Here is a 21,716-nt window from a genome sequence, read left to right as displayed (position 1 = left end):
AACCTTCTGAGAGTAAATCAGCTGTTTTTTTTTTCAAAACAGAAATCTCTATGATCAAGACAAAAAGCAGTTAACTGCAGCGTTGAGTTGATGAAGGCCAATAATAATGCCAAAGTTGAATATTAATGACTTTCGTGAGTGTTAAAGGGTTTTGAAACCTTACAGCCTCGCCGGCAATAACATAAAGCGTCTGAGAATCCTTCTAAGTGGATCTCATCTGTGACATTTCCATCTCTAGAGACACTTTGCCCTTTTCCTCACGCTTCGCTGGTTTGCAAATGAAACGCCGCTATGGCTCATCTTGACCTCGGTGGTGAAATATGCACATTATCTAAACACAGCACTCGTTCATTCTCTGAGGTCATCATCTCGGCTACATCAGTTTTTATTCTGCATTGGTAAGACTTAAGAGGAATGATGACCGTTATGAGCCGGTGTAATTAGCGAAATCTGTTATGGCATTGTGTAGTTAAAACTAAGATTTAGGGAAAGCTGCTGAATGCTGTGTAGGATGACACAATGCCACTGTTCATCATTTAAACGTGAGGTTATTAAGTCATTAAAAACAAAGGGTCTGTGCCGGGAAATTACGATATCAACCTTCACTTTATTGCGGGGAGGTGGCAAAACAACATCTTGCCATTTATTGGAAGCTATTTCTCTGATGACAAACCTCTTACAAGTGTGATCTGACTGAGCTTAGCTTTAAAGGGTGGTCGGTCATCATTCGCCTGACACCTTGACTCACAGACAGAGATAGCGATATAATCTGCTATTGCGATGTCAAATGAAGCAGTAAAAACCCATCAGCAGACATATCATGAGGTCTCCTGCGGAGGAGAGCTCTCGCCACACCAGACGACATTTTTCAGAAATTGGTGGTGTGGTGACAGTCACTGAAACGCAGCAGTGAACTTTTCTTTCTGTCAAAAATAGAAGCAATTGAATTTCAATCATTCTGGCGACAGTTTTTCATATCTGAGCCGGACAGGAGAGTGCCGCGGATGATTTCTTACCCATTAATTCCTTTGAATGTTCAGTGATGGCTGTATTATGCCTATTCAACTCCATCCAAATCGCCTGCCTTTGTGCCAACGTGTGATTTATGACAATGTACAATCATGTGGTGATAAGTAAAATCCTGGATAAGTATCTTTTATTAACAATAAAAAATGACCAGATGAATGCTTTTCATGCAAAGCCAAGAAAACATGAAAATGCAATTAACCCATCTTCAAAATGAACAGAACAAGAAAAATGGTGGATTAATCAAATGTGCCAAGCGGCAAGCATAAATAATTTCCCCCCTCCGAAATCCACATGAAAAATGTGCGCTTTTATAACAAGATAAAGGAGATCCTCCAGTTTTTTTTACTTCTCTCTATTATGTCCAATGTTGTCAGTAGAAACCAAAAATAATGTGACAAAAATATGAGTGTTATCCCAGAGAAGCAAATGCACTGGCAAGTACACTGAAGAGAGAACTCTGTAAAATGGGAGCTGTGGCCAAGGGAGAATGCTGTACCTTTCTAACAAGCATTGATACTTGCATCAAGGTCTTCATAAGAGAAGTACAGAATACTCTCTTTGGCTGCCATGTAACAGAATTGGCTGACCACACGCTCGCTGTAGTCCTCCTCATGCCCAGTCCAATTATAGTTGGCTGTAAAGATCCCCTTAAAGTCATTGTCCTGCATATTAGACGATATTCTCCAGGGAATATGATACATCTTGGTTTGGATTCCTCTATGCTTCAGTAAAGGTTTTTCACCATATACGGCCCCTCCAGTTCATAACCCATTTTTCTGTAGTAATTCCTTGTTCCGACACCTGAACCCAACATAAAACATGAACAATGCTGTCAACTTGACCTTTTTAAATCATCAAAGAAATGTATAATGGTTTCAATACTGATTTTCAACTGTTTTCAATAGTGATATTAAATGTTACTTGAGCACCAAATCAGCATATTAGAATGATTTCTGAAGGATCATGTGATCCTGACGATTGGAGTAATTGGTGCTGAAAATTTAGCTTTGCCGTCACAGGACTATACTAAAAAAAAAAATATTAAAATAGTAAACAGCTGTTTTAAATTGTAATGAATTTGCTCTGACTGAAGGAAAAAGAATATCACCCTTTTTGGTGATTTGAGAGGAACCATAATTTTAGCCAAAATACTTAAAACAAGAAAATTGCACTGTATTTCCAATATATTCTACTGTTGTTTTGCTTTCTTTGTCAGACATGCGAGTACAAAAGTTATCACGCACTCGCATTAAAGTGTCAGAGCCGGAATAATATGAATACAGATTTTCATTTATTTTCCAATTGCTGTTATCTCCATCCTGCAGCTGATTTGGGGAGGTGCATGTCAAAATTTCGTATTCATTCTTTTCAAGCGAGGGCAAGAGGAGAACCCAACAAAATGAATGCGCCATTCCGTTAACGCTGAGAATATTTTTGATACCTGAGATAACAGCCAATTTGCTCGAGCCGTGCTCATCCCTGGCTATCCTCTCAGCCTCCTCCATCAACATCATCCCAAAACCCTACAAATGCACATGGGGAGAAAAGAACCTTTTAGAATGTGCAGTCAGTGAGACTATATTTTCATGTAAAATACATTAAAAAGACGAAGCCTTAAAAATGAAATGGTTCAAATCTGGGCAATTTGCACAAATTTATATTTATCTTGACACTAAAAGAAATTAAGGTTTTTGAGGAAGACATTTCAGGATTATTCTCCATATTGTGAACTTAAATGGGGACCAATGAGTTGAAGGTCCAAACTGCAGTTTCAATGCAGCTCTACACGATCCCAGCTGAGGAATAAGGGTCTTAATGTAGAGAAACAATTGGTCATTTTCTTAAAAAAAAAAAAAAAAAAAAATGTGTATACTTTTTAACCACAAATGCTCATCTTGCACTAGCTCTGCATCCATGACTTAATGCATTACGTAGTCACAAATGTGACAAACATGCAAAAAAGTCAAAACACCCTCAAACACCAAAAAAAAGGTAAAACAATGATGTCGGATGATTTTGAAGTTGGATAAGAAAATGAGATGGAGTTTTATGCTCTACCCTACCTTTTTGAAATAGAATACCTTTCCAACATGATTACATAATGTGTGAAGTCGTGGACATGCATCACAGAGCTAGTGCGAGATGAGCATTTGTGGTTAAAAAGTATATAAATTTGTATTTTTTTTTTTTTTTTTAGAAAATGGCCAATTGTTTCGTCAAGATAAGACCCTTATTCCTTGGGCTGGGATCCTGTAGAGCCCTTTGAAGTGGCACTAAAACTACAATTTGGACCTTCAACCCATCGGGCACCATTGAAGTCCACTTTATGGATAAAAATCCTGGAGTGTTTTCCTCAAAAACCTTATTTTTTTTGACTGTAGAAAGAAAGACATAAACATCTTGGATGACATGAGGTGAGTAAATTATCAGGAAATTTAAATTCAGGACTGAACTAATCCTTTAATGACAAATCATCTGTTCATTATTTTTCAAAGTGACACTAAAGTTACTTTGTCGTGTTTTACTGGCAGAAATAAGGTGTCTTTACCTGATGTTGAAACTTGCTGGGGTCTCGGCTGCTGACAGGGACCACGCTTCCGTAGACATGCAGCTCCCGAACAATGGAAACGCCACCCTTCAACTCGGGCCGGAAGGACTGTGGTGAGCAGCGACGAAGACGCAGGAGACCAATTAAAATGTCCTGCTCGGGGTCCTCATAAGACAGGAAGGTCTCCCAGCCCCCATTAGCCACATAGTCTCTGCGGATCAACTCAACCTACGAGAAGAACAGGATTTATTTTAGAAATTACTTCCTGTTTCTAACTGTACATGCTTATTATTAACAGAGAACATGAATTACCTGATATGGTCGAACTTTGTGATGAATCTCTTGTATGCCCACTTCTCTGGTTCGTACGTCTCTACACTGCAAGAATCAACAACAGCTTGTATTTAATAGCTCTAAACAAAAAACAAACTAAATGACTGATAATTTAAGGTTACCTCAGTGCCCATGTCTTTCATTCTGGCCAATGCCAGCTCTCTCAAATTCCCATGTTCCACCCCAGAGCTCACCAATGGCATTGGGATATCCCTGAAAAGGGCCAGAGATCATCAGCTTTCTTCAAAGTGGTTTAAAAACTAAATGGTGGTCACACATCTTTCTTTCTTTAATCATAAAGAAATTGTTGTTTGAGTAAAATATTTAAGGATTTCTCTCCATATAGTGGAGTTCTATGGTGCCCCCGAGTTTGAACTTCCAAAATGCAGTTTAAATGCAGCTTCAAAAGGCTCTAAATGACCCTAGCCGAGGAAGAAGGGTCCTACCTAGATTAAAATCATCCTACATAGCTGCAGAAGTACTGACCCAGTGCAAAGAATTTCAAATGCCCTTTACAAAAAAAGGCAAAACAGCGATGTAGGATGATTTGAAGAAGAAAATGAGATGGGCATTGAACCGGAATACACAGAGTTTATGCAGAGCTAGACAAGATGAGCGTTTGAGGTTAAAGAGTATATAAATTGTCCATTTAAAAAAAACAAAACAAAACGGATTGTTTCGCTAGATAAGACACTTTTTCCTCGGCTAGGATCATTTAGAGCCCTTTGAAACTGCATTTAAACTGCATTGTGAAAGATCAAACTTGAAGGCACCATTCCTCAAAAAACATAATTTCTTTATGACTGAAGAAACAAAGATATGAACATCTTGGATGACAAGGGGGTGAGTACACTGTCTGTAAATTTTTGTTCTGGAAGTGAACTTCTCCCTTAAAGTTTTTAAAATCGTATAATTTAACAACACTTTACAAAAACAACTTAACCAAACTCAACATTTTTCACGATACATAATGTTGTGATGTCTAACTGCACTCATTTCATTTTAAATTACTGATTTTTAGTCATTTGTTTTTGATTAATTTAACACAAAATAATATAGATTTTAATATCAGAAAATAACCAGTCACAGCATGATATTTTGTTGGTCTTTTCACTATTTAGATTTGCAGGTCAGAGGCTGGCATGACCTGAAAGATTTGAATCAGATTTGAAAATCTGAATCTTTAAATGATTTCTCAAGGATCATGTGACACTGAAGACTGGAGAAATGGCTTCTGTAAATTCAGCTTTGACACCACAGGAATGAATTATATTTTAAAATATACTGAAATCCTTTGAAATGTACTGTAAATTGTAATGTCAGTGTATTAATATTGCAATTTTAAGTCAAATGAGAGGAACTATAATTATGGCCAAAAACAAACTTGGAAAGGCAGTATCTGGAAAACTGTAACATCAGGTCCATCTTACCTCTGTACACGGTACACACGAGTCCATGGTGGGACCAGCGCTAGAATTCGTGCTACAAGATCCACTAAAGCACTGGGAGAGTAGCTCTTATAGCGGCCTGTTTTCCACAGCTCATACAGTCCAGTACCTCGAATCACCAGTGTAGGGTACAGTTTGAGCCCGTCTGGTCTGAATGCCGGATTCTCAAAAAACTCCTGGTGAATGAGACAAGATATGTTTTAGCAGAGCAGTGCAAACATGAGTCCACTACTTTGTTATTAACACTGATAAAAACATTAAAATCATTTTCAATTTACTTTTTAACTGAAAAGTAGCATCATTCACAAGTTCAAGAATTGGTAAACTGGAAAAAGAAAGTTTCAAGTCCTCCATGCTTACGTCTTCTAGTTAACGCATAATTGCTAGGGAATCTGTTTTACCCTTGTCACTTTGAAAAGCTCAGAGTTCATGCAGTGGACTCAGAAATGTAACCATTACAATCAAAGAGACAATGCCAGTGGTCATTTAATTGGTACTGTCCTGCTTCCTGACACACTAGCGAATCATCCAACTGGACACTGGTGCATTTAAACAAACGCTGCATGAGTCCAAACTAAACAGTGGCTGTAAATAGCATAAACAAACAAAAATAGCTGCCTTTAACAGACAAATTGAAATGACAGATTATTTGAGTCACGACTTGCCATGCGCTTTGAGGTTCTCCTTACTCTAAGAGTCAAATGAAATGAGTCTTTGTGTGATATATTTACGCTGAGTGTTCTTTTTTATGTAGGGAGGGGAGCCTGCAAACAGTCTGATAAGTGAGAAGTGAGAGTCGGACGAGTCAGTAATGGGATTCCATTATCACTAAGCCACGCTCCTTTCCACCGCACACTCGTCCTGAGATAGCGCCGACAGGTCCCCGTCTCGAAAGGTGGGGGGAGGCGTGACGGAGAGCGAGCGGGCAAATACGGAAGTGGGAGGGGAGGAGGAGAGCACGAGCATCGGAGAAAGCAGGTTAGGTGAGATAAACCGGCCGAGCGCTGCTGGTGGGTGACACAGGTGAGGTTGTGTGGGCACACGGTGGCGGAGGAGGAGAGCTGATAGCAGTGGGGTCAGAGACCACCTTCCACAGCCATTAATCTCCCTCTCTCCCGCTCTGACACACTGCTTCCTAATGGCTCTCTATCACAGAGATATCACAACAGGTGTGTGAGAGACGATTTAATATACACTCTAACGTATGAGTGCAACGGATATTAATAAGTCGCTGAAGGAATTAATAGGCGAAATTGTAAAACGAGCCGATTATCGTCAAAAGTGCACAAAGTGCCGTGCTTTGAGTGGTAGCTTTCATTTCATTGAGAAAATGCAACAACTTGGTCAGGAATATGAAGTGGAAACAAAGTGGCAGGCACTTTGCTGACAAATACACTGAGCATTATTGTACAAGTGAGTTTGATGGGATGTGGTCATGCTGACTCAAATCTACAGATAGGAGTGTAGTGCAGTGTTTAACTGCAGAGAAACAAAATGCAAATAACACTAATTTAATAGCATTGTTAAATACAGCCTTTAGCAAATATTAACATGAACATACATTTTTATACTGTGCATTATAATGTGATGCCTAAATGATTTTAGTTTCTAGATTTTTGTTTTATTTTTCATTTAGACAAAATAGTATAGTACTTCAACACTTTAGATTTATTGGTTAATGGCTGTAATATGCAAATCATTGATCATTTTAGACAGAATTTTAATATTGGTCATTTATCGCTTAACAGCCATAACATGATAATAATGATAATCTTTTTTTTTGTGTTAGCAAGAATTTTAATGTAGCAAATTTATTAAAAGAAATTTTATAATATCAAAAATTTAACGCTTAATGTTCATAACATGACAATAATTAATCATATTATTAGTTTTAGCCAGAATTGTAATATCAGACATTTTTTTGGTTATCTTCCATAACATAATAATTAACCGTCTTATTAGTGTCAGACAGAATGTAATATCTGTAACTTATTTGTTTTTGGCCATATCATAAAAATAACTAACCATTTTATCAGCATCAGCCAGAATTTAAATATCAGTTATTGGCCAAAACATGAAAATAATTAACCATCTTATCAGCATCAGCCAGAATTTTAACATCGATAACTTCTTGGTTATTGGCCATAACATGAAAATATTAAATGTCTTTTCAGGATCAGCCAGAAGTTTAATATCGGTAACTTATTGGTTATTGGCCATGCCATAAAAATAACTAACCATCTAATCAGCATCAGTCAGGATTTTAATATCGTTAACTTATTGGTTATTTGCCATAACATAAAAATAACTAACCGTCTAATCAGCATCAGCCAGAATTTTAATATCGGTACCTTCTTGGTTATTGGCCATAATATGGAAATAATTAACTGTCTTATCAGCATCAGTAAGAATTTTAATATCGGTTACATAATGGTTATTGGCCATACCATAAAAAAAATAACTAACCGTTCAATCAGCATCAGCCAGAATTTTAATATCAGTAGCATCAGCCAGAATTTTAATATCAGTAGCTTATCGGTTATTGGCCATAACATAAAAATAAGTAACCGTCCAATCAGCATCAGCCAAAATTTTTATATCGTTAAGTTATCGGTTATTGGCCGTACCATAAAAATAACTAACAGTCTTATCAGCATCAGCCAGAATTTTAATATCGGTAACTTATAGGTTATTGGCCATAACATAAAAATAAATAACCATCTTATCAGCATTAGCCAGAATTTTAATACTGGTAACTTAATAGTTATTGGCCATACCATAAAAATAAGTAACCGTCTTATCAGCATCAGCAAATATTGTAATATCGGTAATTTATCGGTTATTGGCCATAATATAAGAATAACTAACCGTTTTATCAGCATTAGACAAAATTTTAATATCGTTAACTTATCAGTTAATAGCTATAGCATAAAAATAATTGACCATTTTATTTGTAACTGCCAGCCATTAATTAATAATATATTAAATAATTAATTGTCTTAGCGGTATCAGCAAGAACTTTAATATCGGTACATCTCTAACCTGAAGCAACAGTAAAAATAATGTCATATCAAGGCAAAAATTGTGCACAAATAATTATTGAGCACAAACCTAAACCCTTTACTGGGAACTCTCTTGAACGGTGATAAAAAGTTTTTTTTCACTATTAAGAGTTCTTGTAAAAGAATCACATCGGTTACACTTTATTTAATCAGAATTCATGGCTCCAAATGCTGGTTTTTGGTACAAGTAATGCTGACTAACATTAAAAGGGAACCAAAAAAAGGTAATATTTTAAAATACACTGTCTGCACCTTTGGCCTCTAATTGCAATATTACAATTACAAATCGTACAAATAAAGGGAAAAAAGCTATTGCTGTCCAAATGTTTTGGAGCTGTCAGATGATTGCAGCAGCGTGGAGGCGAGTAAGAGCGTCCCAGGGGAAACGAGGTAGGTGTAATGTGGGCTTGGTACAACAATGTAAAAATCTAAGCAAAGACTTTTAGCTTTAGAGACACATGCCTTCCGAGACTCTAGAGACTGGATGATTGCAGTAAAAAGTTAATGGTTCTCTTCTACAGTTAAGTGGCATTTATGTGACTGTTAATGCAAAATAGTATTTATATAATTGCACTCAGTTAATCATGATGTTTCGTATGCAGCATTAACGTCATTCACTTCATCCTAGGCTCTTCTGTTCTCCTAATGGGAAATAATCACCCGCTTTAAAAATCACTACACTCCCCAAGATCGTGCGCTGACAGCGTTCGCTTAAGACATCATAGAAACCTGTTGGCACCTGGATTGCTCCCGGTTGGTGTTTAATACAGTCTTTCAGAGAGAATCACTTTGAATGGGTTCCAGAGCGCAGTCACTGATTGGATCTCCATGCTTCGGTAATGAAACCCACCATAATGAATGCTCTATTCACTTCGCATAATGAAGCCCCTGATAATGCGAACCAATGCGTCACAGCTGGACACTGACAGAGGACATAAAAGAGCAGCCTGCCATGGCGCATCACTCCCCACTTCATTTACATTCTCCCATCATTCCTGCTATGTAACAATTAGCTACTGCATCCGATAAAAGCGGATTGCTCCTTGGGGTAGTCATGTTACAGTGTTCCTGTACTGTACATTTTGCGTATAACCTCTGTTTGCCTCTTCTAGGGCTGCGTGATATGGAAAACAATTTCATTTTGCTATTTATTTTTTATTCAAGCTTTTCTAAAGGTGAGACATTTAATTTCTCATTTCTTGTCCTCATACCTCTGGGAAGCCTGACTGATGACAACTACAGCTCAGTTACTTTGATACTTTGAGTGCTAAAGTTAATAGAGCACCCGAAAGTAATATGGAAATTCTAGATATCCCAACAGCCATTTCAGAGAAACATTGATTAACAGAAGTCCTTTAGTTGATGAAAATGACATTTTGTAAGCCACCTGCATAACCTGTGAGGTATACGGCGATAAACCTGCGCATTTAAATAACCCTCTGCAGTTGTCTGTCTCTCAACTCCTCAGTTCATTTACATTAAAAGAGCTTAAAGAATAAACAGTTGTAAGTATGAGGACCTTAAATTAAAAAGCACTACTTCCCATAATCCTCTTTAAGATTACGTTTGAGACTTATTTGAAGTAATCCTAACATGATTATTGAAGTAGCACTTTTGAAAGTGTTTTTAGAATGAAAACTGTCATTATTTCCACTCTTGCATGACTTATTTTATTTAAGCAAAAACCAAATGAGCATTTGGCAGAATATTAAATACCGTCTTTCCAAAAATCACCAAAAATGAACTACTTTTGTGCTATATTACAAATCTTCTAATGGCTTTTTAAATAGCTTTATGTGAGGAACAGACTAAAAATTAAAGTCATTCTTCACTGAAAATCTCATCTGTGCATTTTTAATTTTGGCTTGGTTATGATATACGAAAGAACCTATGAGATATATACTCAAAATATGAAATGATTCCATAATTTTCACACTGTGCTTGGTGGCAGATTTTAAAGATGAGTGCAGTAGCATTACACTGATCCATGAAGTACTCACTATAAACTGCTCCACATCTCTTTCCATACCGACATTGGGTAAGTCTGGCATCATGTGGGCTACAACTTTGAAACCAGCATCCTTAGCAAGGTGAAAAGATTCACACACAGCCCGAACAGTATGACCCCTGGAGACAGAACATAAAGTCAATATAAAATGTACAAGAGCATAAGATACAGTGCATTAAGAACCAGGGGTGTAAACTTTTAAACAGAATGAACATGTGTACATTTTTCTTATTTTGCCTAAATATCATATTTTTTTTATTTAGTACTGCCCTTCAGAAGCTACAGAAGATACATGTTTCCCAAAAGAAAAAAATTAAGTTACATTTATCCTGATCTTCAAATTCCAAAAGTTTTCACCCTCTGGCTTTTAATGCACCATTTTTCCTTCTGGAGCATCAGTGAGTTTTTGAACCTTCAGTAATAGTTGCATGAGTCCCTTAGGTGTTCTCAGTGTGAAAAGGATCTCAAAATCATACAGTCATTGTTGGAAAGGGTTCAAATACACAAAAATGCTGAAAAACCAAAGAATTTGTGGGACCTAAACGATTTTCTGAAGAACAGCAAGCAGTTTAAATGTTCAAGACAGACAAGGGACTCATGAACAACTATCACTAAATCAAAAAAACAAACAACTGTGGATCATTCAGGTAACAATTAAGCGAATGCACATTTTTGAACGGGGTAATTTTTATAAATTCAACTATTATTTTCTCTTGTGGACTATATGTAAACATCTTTTAAGTGAGATATCTTATTCAGGTCTGTACTAAATAAAAATAAAAAAAACATGCATTTTGTATAATCCCTCTTATTTTGGTAAAATAATTAACATTTTGCATATTCTGCAAGGTATATGTAAACTTTTGACTTCAACTGTATATGCAGTTACAAATTAAATATCATTCTAAGTTTTGTAAAACAACTTAAATCACCAAAAACAAATTTTGAATGGTAATATGACTGGGTAAAAGTGTTCATTTTCTAATTATTTGTTTTTAACAAGGCCACTTAAATTTCACTCTGTTCTTCAGCACAGCACTTACAACTACACTAAAGAGTACAAGTACAGAGTAATTAGCATTAGTTGCCAAGTCTACTAATTCCTTCCCTTTAAGTAATTCCTAAATGACACATAATCATGCGAGTAACTGCAATTACCAACATGAGCCGGAAACAGTCTTAACACTGATGTTATGCTAATTAACATCCCAGGTTTATCTAAATACCAAACACTCTTTTACTCTGTGGCTTGTAACTTATATTTAAAAAGCAGCAAACTCTGACCTGTTGGTATCACGAGCCACATCTTCATAAACACTCTGTACGCCGATCTCTAGTCTGGTGCAACCGTAGGCCAGCATGTCACTCAAGTGTCTCTTCAGGCAGTAGTCCGGTCTGGTCTCAATCGTGATGCCGACACATTTGGTGTTACTGCGTTCAGAGTATCTGAAGAAAAAATATCAATTTAGAAATTCTGATACTATTTTATGTATGTATGCATCTATTTAAATATGTGCTTTTTAAAAGAAATTAGTAGGGACACATTATTTTTTTTAAAAAGTGACAGACATTAAAAATGTTACAAAAAGATTTCTATTTCAAATAAAAGCTGTTCTTTTAAACTTTCTTTTCAAAGAATCCTGAAGAAAATCTATCACGGTTTCCACAAAAACATTAAGCAGCATCTGTTTTCAGCACTGATAATAATAAGGAATGTTTCTTAAGCACCAAATGATTTCTGAAGGATCATGTGACACTGAAGACTGGAGTAATGACCGATGATAATTCAGCTTTGTCTTCACAGGAATAAATTACATTTTAAAATATATCAAAATAGAAAACAGTTACTTGAACTGTAATACTATTTCACAAAATGATAATTTTTACTTTATTTTGAAAAAAAAAGCAGCACTGTTGAGAAGAAATGAATTATTTAAAAAAATATAAAAATGATATACACACACACACACACAGAAAAGTTTGGGAAAAGTTTTCTCTTATGCTTATCAATGTTGGAAAAAGTTGTGTGCTTCATATTGTTTTGGAACCTGTGACACTTTTTCAGGATTTAAAAAAAAAAAAAAAAAGAAGAAGAGCATTTCTTAATATAAGTCTTTACTATCACTTTGTATCAATTTAATATCCATGCTAAATAAAAGTATTATTTTCTTTACAGTAGTGTATATTGTTTCAAAAGACTTCTAACTTTTTATTCATCAAAGAATCCTGAAAAAAAAGTATCACAGGTTCCAAAAACAAAAAGCATCACAACTGTTTCCATCACTGATAATAAATCAGCATATTAGAATAATTTCTGAAGAATCATGTGACAATGAAGACTGTAGTAATGATGCTAAAAATTCAGCTTTGCATCACAGAAATAAATTACATTTTAAAATATATTCACATAGAAAACCATTATTTTACATTGTAATATTGTGAAATATTCTTTCAGTTTTTTTCTGGATTTTTTATCAAATAATTGCAGCCTTGATAAGAATAAGAAACATTTTTTAAGCATATTGAGAATTTTTTAAATAGTAAAAATATTTCAATTTTTTTTGTTTTTCTGTTTTTTTGATCAAATAAATGCAGATGTGCAAAAGAGACTTTAAAAAAACATTACAAACCTGAACTTCTGAACGGCAGTGTATGTATACGTGTATATGTGTGTAGAATGTATGTTTAAAATACAAAACAAACAAAAAACTACTGCCTTTTAAAAAAACATTCTGAATAAGATGGAAAAAATTTTGCTATTGCAGTTTCTGATGATAAAATGAAAACTATTTTACGACTGAACTGGTTTCAATTGGCCAACTGTATTGGCTTGCATCAATTTAATAATAATTCTGAAATGCATGGTTTTTGGCTTCCTGTCACGCCTGACATTGTTCTGAAGTTTTAATGGACATTTAATAGCCCAAAAACTCTTCCTGTCCATTTAGCTCCTGTTTCTTTCTGCGGATTTCAGACAATGTAGTTATGAAACCAACAGAGCGTTTCTCATTTGTGCTTATTTTCTTTATTTCTCTCTCTCTCTCTCTCACACACACACACACACACACACACACATCCTCCGCTGAGATAAGCAATGTGCCTGAAATCGAACTGTTGTCTCGCCCATCTCTGGCTGATTAGCCGCCGGAACAATTATGGCAATCGTGTCATCTTAACAAACCCGCTGATAAGCTGTGGTGTGCCGACAATCCTGTGGACCTCTGCCTACGTGCGCGCACATACACACACAAACATGCACACTCCCTCTCTCTATCAGTAAAATAAATAACACAAAAAACACAGTAATAAACTAACAGCGCCCTGCAGTGGCAGTCTTTCCACATCTTGCAATCATCACCTCTGTCTTTCATTCAAACTTCAAAACTTCTGCTTTCCTCAGAGAGCTGATGTCACCAGGGTGGTCAACAGCATCTGAGTCACCATTTGTTCAAAACTGACGCAAAGAGCCTTTTTGAAAAGATATCAAATCTTATCAGACAGAAAAAGATATAAAAGATTTGTTTGGTGAGGTTAGTTGCACATAAATCACATACGTCACCTTTATACAGACCATTGGTCAAAGTGAAAAGAAGGCTTTTATTTGCTTGGTTAGACATAAAAGTGCAAGTTAATGGTGGCTAAACTGTTAAATTACATATCAGCAGATGTGACTAATAACACACTTTATCTTGTCATCATCATTTAAGCAAAGAGCCCGAATGCCACATTCTGTCTTATTGTTCTGTGACTAGGCAGAAAGCAGAGCCAATGCAGCTGCTCTGATAGTTAAAGACCGGTCCAAAAGCCTCCCAACACCACCATCCTACCAAATTTGCTCACCAGGAGGTTTTTGGCACTATGCTTTAACTGATCCAAGGCTTGCATTTGTTCATTTTGCTTATACGGACTTATATTACTCAACAACAAAAACACTGGTCCCAGGTCAGTGCTTATTAACTAGTGATTTTCCCCAGACACACATAAGACAACACAGCTGCTCCATCCCCTCTGCATTTATCGAACTTCTGCACTTTAATTCCTGCACTTTGACTGACTGACTGATCTTGGACCAGTAACATGACTGAAGACAATTGCATTTATATATAATTACTTCTGGAGAAAACTTGAGTATGCATTCATGATATGCTGGTCATGTTGGTCAATGGACAATATTTTGGTCATTTATATATTTATATATATATATATATATATATATATTTATCTATATTGGTTAATATTGTATATATATCAGCTGATAATGGATATTTATCATACCTATTTTTACATTTCGGCTACTTTTGTCATCATTAAATGCTGATAAAATTAATAAAACTAAATCAGCATTTAATTTTTAAATTAAATCACTAACACCGTTAAATGCACCCACTTGTAACAAATAAATATTATATTTATCATTTGTTTCTGATTCATGTTATTTTTGCTTTGTTTTTTTTTTTATGTACACAGTTATAAAAAGTTAATTTCACTGCATTTCATATGGTTTATAATTCTGTGTGGCCAATAAAATTTAAATATTATGATTTTGTGTTCCTTTAAGTTTTACATTTTAAATTTTAATTTCAAGCAGCATTTGATGATAGATAATAAAAAAATTAGTGCAATTAATTATTTCAACAACAAGCAACATTATGCCACAGAACATTTTGTCTTTCCTAGAGCACCCAGATATTCTATTTCTTATTTGTTATTATTTATAAATCTATTTCTGATTTTTATTTTTTTATGATTGTTTATGTTTTGTATTTTTTTATGTTTTCTACTTATTTTTTTTATTATGTACACAAAGTTATAAAAAGAATTTCACTGCATTTCATATCATTAATGGTTCTGTGGGGACAATATATTTGAATATTATGACTTTGTGATGCCTAAATTTTACATTTTAAATTTTAATTTAAATTGGGAAAAAAAAATTAATTTCAAGCAGAGTTTGATGATAGATAATAGAAATTAGTGAAATTAATAATTTTAACAACAAGCAACATTATGCCACGGAACATCTTATCTTTCCTAGAGCACGCATATTCTATTTCTTATTTTTTACAAATCTATTTCTTTTTATTTTTCTACTTATTTTTTATTATGTACACAAAGTTATAAAAAGATTTTCACTGCATTTCACACTGTTTATAGTTCTGTGTGGCCAATATAATTTGAAAATTATGATTTTGTGACACCTAAATTTTACATTTTAAAATGTAATTTAAATCGAAAGAAACAAACAAACTTGATTTCAAGCAGCATTGATGATAGATAATAGAAATTAGTTGAATGAATTATTACAAAGACAAGCAACATAATGCCACAAAGCATTTTTGTCTTTCCTAGGGCACCAAGACATTCTATTTCTTATTTGTTATTTTTTATAAATCTATTTCTGATTTTTAATTTTTTATGATGGTTTGTTTTGTATTTTTATGGTTTTTACTTATTTTTTATTATGTACACAGAGTTATAAAACGAATTTCGCTGCATTTCATACTACATATGATTGTGTGTGGCCAATAAAATTTTATTTATGTCTAAATTCACTTAGTTTATACATTCAGTTTTTTGTGTTTTATTTTTATTTAAACAAAATTGCACATAATTGTAGTATCAGTCATTTATTACCATATATAACTGTTCTACTTGAATTTATTTTAAAAATGTAATTTATTCTTGTGATTTCAAAACTGAATTTTTAGCATCATTACTCCAGTTGTATGATTCTTCAGAAATCATCCTAAAATTTAGATTTGCTGCTCAAAAAACATTTATTATTATTGTTATTATATTGAAAACAGCTGAGTAGAATTTCTTCAGTTTTTTTGATTAATAGAAAGTTCAGAAGAACAGCATTTATCCAAAATAGAAATCTATTGTAACATTATAAATGTCTTTATCATCACTTTAGATCAATTTAAAGCATCTTTGCTAAATAAAAGTATTATTTCTATAATTTACTCAACTGTTTTAAATATTGATAATGATAATAACAAAAAAAAAAAAACGTTTCTTGAAATCAGCATATTAGAATGATTTCTGAAGGATCATGTGACACTGAAGCCTGGAGTAATGATGCTGAAAACGTAGCTTTGATCACAGGAATAAATTACATTTTAAACTATTTTAAAATAGAAAGCAGTTATTTTAAACAGTAAAAATATTTCACAATATTACTGCTTTTGCTGTATTTCGGATCAAATAAATGCAGGCTTGGTAAGCATAAGAAAATTCTTTAAAAAAAAAAAACTCTTACTGTTCAAAAACTTTTGACTGGTAGTGTATATGGTAATTTAAAACTTGATTTCAAGCAACATTTGATGACAGATAACAGAACTAGACTAATTCTTACAAAAACAAGCATATTATGCCACAGAGAATGTTGTCACCAACTGGAGATGGACTGTTCCTTGCCCTCTCCTGGCACTGAGAAATTTGTGCCACGAAATTCGTAATTAAGGTTCGCCTGATTCTATCAGTCATAGACAAGTTTATCATAGGGCACTGGTACCTGACAGCTTCAGTGACATTGTTGGACGTGTGTCCTGACAGCGCGTCGTGGAGGTTACGGATGAAATAGTCCCTGTACTCCTCAGGCAAAGCCATGAATGTGCCTCCCATTACAATGAACTCCACTTTATCCACGCTGTGACCCAGCTGCTTGAGCTAGATGTGCAAACACAGCAGCGTAATGACATTAACATCATCTAATGACTGGAAAAGCTGAGAGGATCATCAACCTTGCAGATGTACACCGTAAAATCAAAACCATTGAGTAGCTTATGATCCCTTATGATTTTAACTGTACAAAGCAGAAAATGCTGCTTATAAATATGCACAGTGAAGATGACTCACCTGTTCTACTCTGTGCCTAGTCTGGAGGTAAGGATCGTATCGTGCACGGATGGCTCTCATTGACGTGGGCTGGGTAAGAGGGTGAACAGACAATTAAAATGAAGCATATAGCGTAACATCAGTGCAAAACTCATAAAAACATGTGTGATAGCATTGGTATGAGATACAGAAGGATAATTACCTCATATCCTGTGTAAGACTGTGTGGAATATTCAAAATCTGAGTCCGGACCCCCTGGGCAGTAGCTGTTTGAAAATAAAAACAAACTGCATCATTATATTTTGCTTATGAAAGTTTCCTCCAACTGATGCATAATGCTAACTGCTTGAACCAGATGCAGGCCCACATGGAATATGTACTGTAAAAGGTTCATGGTGCCGTTCTATAGGATGAATAGGTTGTTTGTATAAAAGCACGGGCTGAATGAATAAATGTATACTGCTGTTCAAATGTTTAGGATCGCTTAGAATTTTTAACATCTTTGAAAGGAATCTACTATGTTCATAAGAACATAGCTTTTCTTTAACCAAACATACAGTAAAACAGTAATATTGTGAAATATTATAATACACATTTACATTCACAGTACATTTTAATACAAATGTAATTTATTTACGATAGCAAAGCTCCAGTTTTCAGTGTCACACGATCCTTCATTTTAATATGCTGATATGGTGCTTAAGAAATATTTGTTAATATTTTCAGTGTTGAAAACAGTTGTGCTGATAAATGGGAACTGGGAACACTTTTTTGATGAATAGTTAAAAGTTAAGAACATCATTTATTTAAAATAAAACAACTTTATATCATTATAAATGCCGTACTGTCACTTTTGATCTATTTAATCCATTCTTGCTCAATGAAAGAATTCTTAATTCCTAATAAAAAATTAAATAAACACACTGCCGTTCAGTGTCGTTTGGGATCAGTGAGATTTTTATTTTATTTTTCTTATTCTTATCAAGGCTGCAATTATTTGATCAAAAATCCAGAAAAAAAATGAAAGAATATTTCACAATATTACAATGTAAAATAATGGTTTTGTACGTCAATAATTTTAAACAAATTATTTTCAAACAATTTTAAAATGTAATTAATTTCTGTGATGCAAAGCTGAATCTTCAGCAACATTACTCCAGTCTTCAGTGTCACATGATCCTTCAGAAATCATTCTAATATTCTGATTTATTATTAATGTTAACAGTTGTGCTGCCTAATATTTAGTTAGAAACCTGTGATACTTTTATTCAGGATTCTTTAATAAATAAAAAGTTACAAAGAACAGCACTTATTTAAAACAATATAACTTATTTTGTAACAATATAAAAAGTAGTTTGTGGTCAGTACATTTTTATACTTTCGTTTTTTTTGTAAAGAAATTAATAGACACATAGATTAGATAGATAAGACCAAGGATGTGTTAAATTGATAAAAAGTGATAGCAAAGACTTATATTGTTAGAAATAATTTCTATTTTAAATAAATGCTGTTCTTTTTATTTACCAAAGAATCCTGAAAAAAGAATCACATGTTCCAAAAAAATATTAAGCAGCACAACTGTTTCCAACATTGATAATAAAAGTAATAAATCGGCATATTAGAATGATTTCTGAAGGATCATGTGACACTGAAGACTGGAGTAATGGCTGATGAAAATTCAGCTTTTCATCACAAGAATAATATTAGATTTTAAAGTATATTAAAATAGTAAACAACTATTTTGAACTGTAATAATATTTCACAATATTACAGTTTTTTTCTGTATTTTTGATCAAGTAAATGCAGCCTTAGTGAGCATAACAGAATTCTTTAAAAACATTAAAAATCATACTGATCCCAAATGTTTGAACGGCAGTGTAAATACATAAAATATGTTTAAAAAAACAAAAGACTAAACTAAACGTTCCAACAGTAGTGTAAAATAATTACAAACACACATTATTCCGGTCATACTCACACACAGATGTTGCCTGTGAAGCTGATGTGTGGGCAGCGATGTGGCTTGCACATCACTGCAACAACTGCAATCTACAAAGAAATATTAAATCAAAGTCTGTGCTGCAGTTTAATTTCTACATTATGATATCCTTACATCACCCCAATACAAATAGCAAAGGGCCAACAGGCCATCCTTACCCCACTGGCAGTCCGAATGGGTTTGGCTTTCAGTTTGGGCACCAACGCTCTTCTGTAGTGAGGCGGCACTGCAGCAATGATGTCCACCAGCCGTGGCTGTGCCGAGAGACCATACTTGGCTGATGTCTTTGTCTTGACTCTATAAAAAAACACCAGTTAGCCATCTTAGTGTCCCATTTTCCAAGTTCTAACTTTTTGAAATTTAAAATTGCACTGACTTGTTAAGGTTAATATCTTTTCCTTGTTCGTGGGCCTCAACCAACTGCTTGATGACATCTGCGATTGTCATCATCATCAGTTCTGCACGGCTCAAGTCACCTGATGTGGACACAAAGTTAAACAGAAAGATAATGTTAGAGAAACACCAACCTCTATGCTTACTTTTTCTCAGGAGAATGCAGATTCCACTGTCACTGCTGCTAAGGACTAGTTAAAGGACAGAACTAGTTACTTGGGATAGACTGACAGCTTTGACTGATACAACTTTTTATCATAAACTTTACGTCTAACCCAAAATGCAATATCCTGACATATTTTCTACTTATGAAAACATTAGTAGCTACCTTCCAAACGAAAGCTTACTTAACAAAACATCAAAAAAGTATTCATTTACATGACTAACTTTTTGTCACATTGTCATTTTAACAGTGACGAACATTTACGAAACTGCTTGTGTTAAAACATAATATTGCCTTATATATGATAAGTATACAATACTCAAGTCTTAGTAATTTAGACATTACAACATGCTTTCAACAACAGCTAACTAACAGAACACGTTCGCCTTAAAATTAGCAGTAAATACTTACTCTTCTTTTTCGGCTTTCCCATCTTGGAAACAAGCTACAAATACTCTAGAACTCGTATATCATAAACACTCAAACTTGTAGTTAGTTATATCATCAAACAACGGATAAAAATGTCAACATCAGTAAACACGCTACACTCTTCCGTACAGCGACTGCGTGTGTCGTAAAGCAACACATGTGAGTGCAGTTGTCGCAAAGCTGTCACGCACTTTGCTACAGCAGTTCTGAAATACACACTGGAGGACCTCTAGTGTTCAGACGATCTCTAGCAGAGACATTTTGTCTCATAGGGCTATTGTCTAATATGAAACCCACATACTAAGTGATACAGAAATTATATTGTAAGAAAAAGGGTTGTTGTAATAGATTCACCACAAAGTAAAGTTGCCTCTGGGCATCAACTACTATTGTGTATGTGTCGACTGATATCTGTTTCTCTATCATGTAGTTACTGCAATTATAATAATTGCTATGCAGTCTTTTGAAGCTATATTTATAACATTCATATCTGACTACAGTAGTAACTCGCTATATTTAGGATGATAAGGATTTGTTTCTACAGCTGTTCAACACGAAACTGAAGATTATAACTGTATCAAGCCCACAGTTGTATTATGCATTGCACATTTTAGCATGCATTATTAAATAATAATAATAATAATAATACTGTTATTAGCAATGTTATTGGTATCTATCTATCTATCTATCTATCTATCTATCTACTACTAAAATGTATTTGAAAACATTTATTTTATGCTAAATATACTACAAATGCATTTACATATTTATGTACTTAACTGTACTTTTAGTTTAGTAAACTGTTATACTTAAAGTCTGCTAAATATAATGCATTTTAATTACGCAAAGTGCTGAAGTCCAACTAAACATACACTTAAGTATATTTGATTGTGCTAAAGTGTAAATATTGCAAGAAGGCCTGTACTTCAGGTACACGTTAAATATCTTGCATTTAAAGACCGATATTCTTCAAAGACCATACAATCGTCAATAATGACATTAAAACACATTTTAGGCTTCATATTAATAAATGTGCATTGTGCACAAGTAGTACTCCAAATAAATTTTAATTATATTTTTATGTCAGTAAATCGCAAGTGATATGTCAGTAAATATGTTAATAGTTTTGAACTACTTGGTATAAAATAAATATATTTTAAATATATTACTTTTTACTAGGATATCTATCTATATATCTGTCTACTACGAAAATATATTTGAAATACATTTATTTTATGCTAAGTATACTACAAATGCATTTACATATTTATGTACTTAACTGTACTTTTAGTTTACTAAACGGTTATACTTAAAGTCTGCTAAATTGAAAAAAAAATATATATAATGCATTTTAGTTATGCAGAGTGCTGACGTCCAACTAAACATACACTTAAGTATATTTGATTGTGCTAAAGTGTAAGTATTGCAAGAAGGCCTATTCTTAAGGTACACGTTAATTATCTT

The 21,716-nt window shown here is 34.1% G+C and overlaps 1 protein-coding gene across 1 annotated transcript; it reads right to left on the bottom strand.

Moving 5' to 3' along the window:
* Positions 1–1,134: 1,134 nt before the first annotated feature.
* On the bottom strand, positions 1,135–20,421 carry elp3 (elongator acetyltransferase complex subunit 3). The gene is made up of 15 exons (XM_051138628.1): positions 20,235–20,421; positions 19,644–19,743; positions 19,426–19,564; positions 19,247–19,317; positions 17,471–17,534; positions 17,290–17,358; positions 16,946–17,100; positions 11,713–11,874; positions 10,421–10,547; positions 5,341–5,534; positions 4,033–4,123; positions 3,890–3,955; positions 3,578–3,805; positions 2,471–2,552; positions 1,135–1,830 (listed from the first exon to the last, which is right to left on the bottom strand). The coding sequence occupies exons 1-15, from the start codon at positions 20,254–20,256 to the stop codon at positions 1,754–1,756; spliced, it is 1,647 nt and encodes a 548-aa protein (XP_050994585.1). The 5' UTR covers positions 20,257–20,421; the 3' UTR covers positions 1,135–1,753.
* Positions 20,422–21,716: the final 1,295 nt, after the last annotated feature.

Source organism: Labeo rohita, chromosome 20 (genome assembly GCF_022985175.1).
Source record: "Labeo rohita strain BAU-BD-2019 chromosome 20, IGBB_LRoh.1.0, whole genome shotgun sequence".
NCBI classification, from domain to species: domain Eukaryota; kingdom Metazoa; phylum Chordata; class Actinopteri; order Cypriniformes; family Cyprinidae; genus Labeo; species Labeo rohita.
This window is presented reverse-complemented; position numbering and strand designations above follow the sequence as displayed.

Bases quoted from the DNA above. Each gene is read 5' to 3' on its own strand.
- elp3 (XM_051138628.1), bottom strand. From the start codon at position 20,256: ATGGGAAAGCCGAAAAAGAAGA. The intron at 17,535-19,246 runs GTGAGTATGACC...ATTTTCAAACAG, and splicing joins TTCACAGGCAACATCTGTGT to CTACTGCCCAGGGGGTCCGG. The intron at 4,124-5,340 runs GTAAGATGGACC...GGCCCTTTTCAG, and splicing joins CGTGTGTACCGTGTACAGAG to GGATATCCCAATGCCATTGG.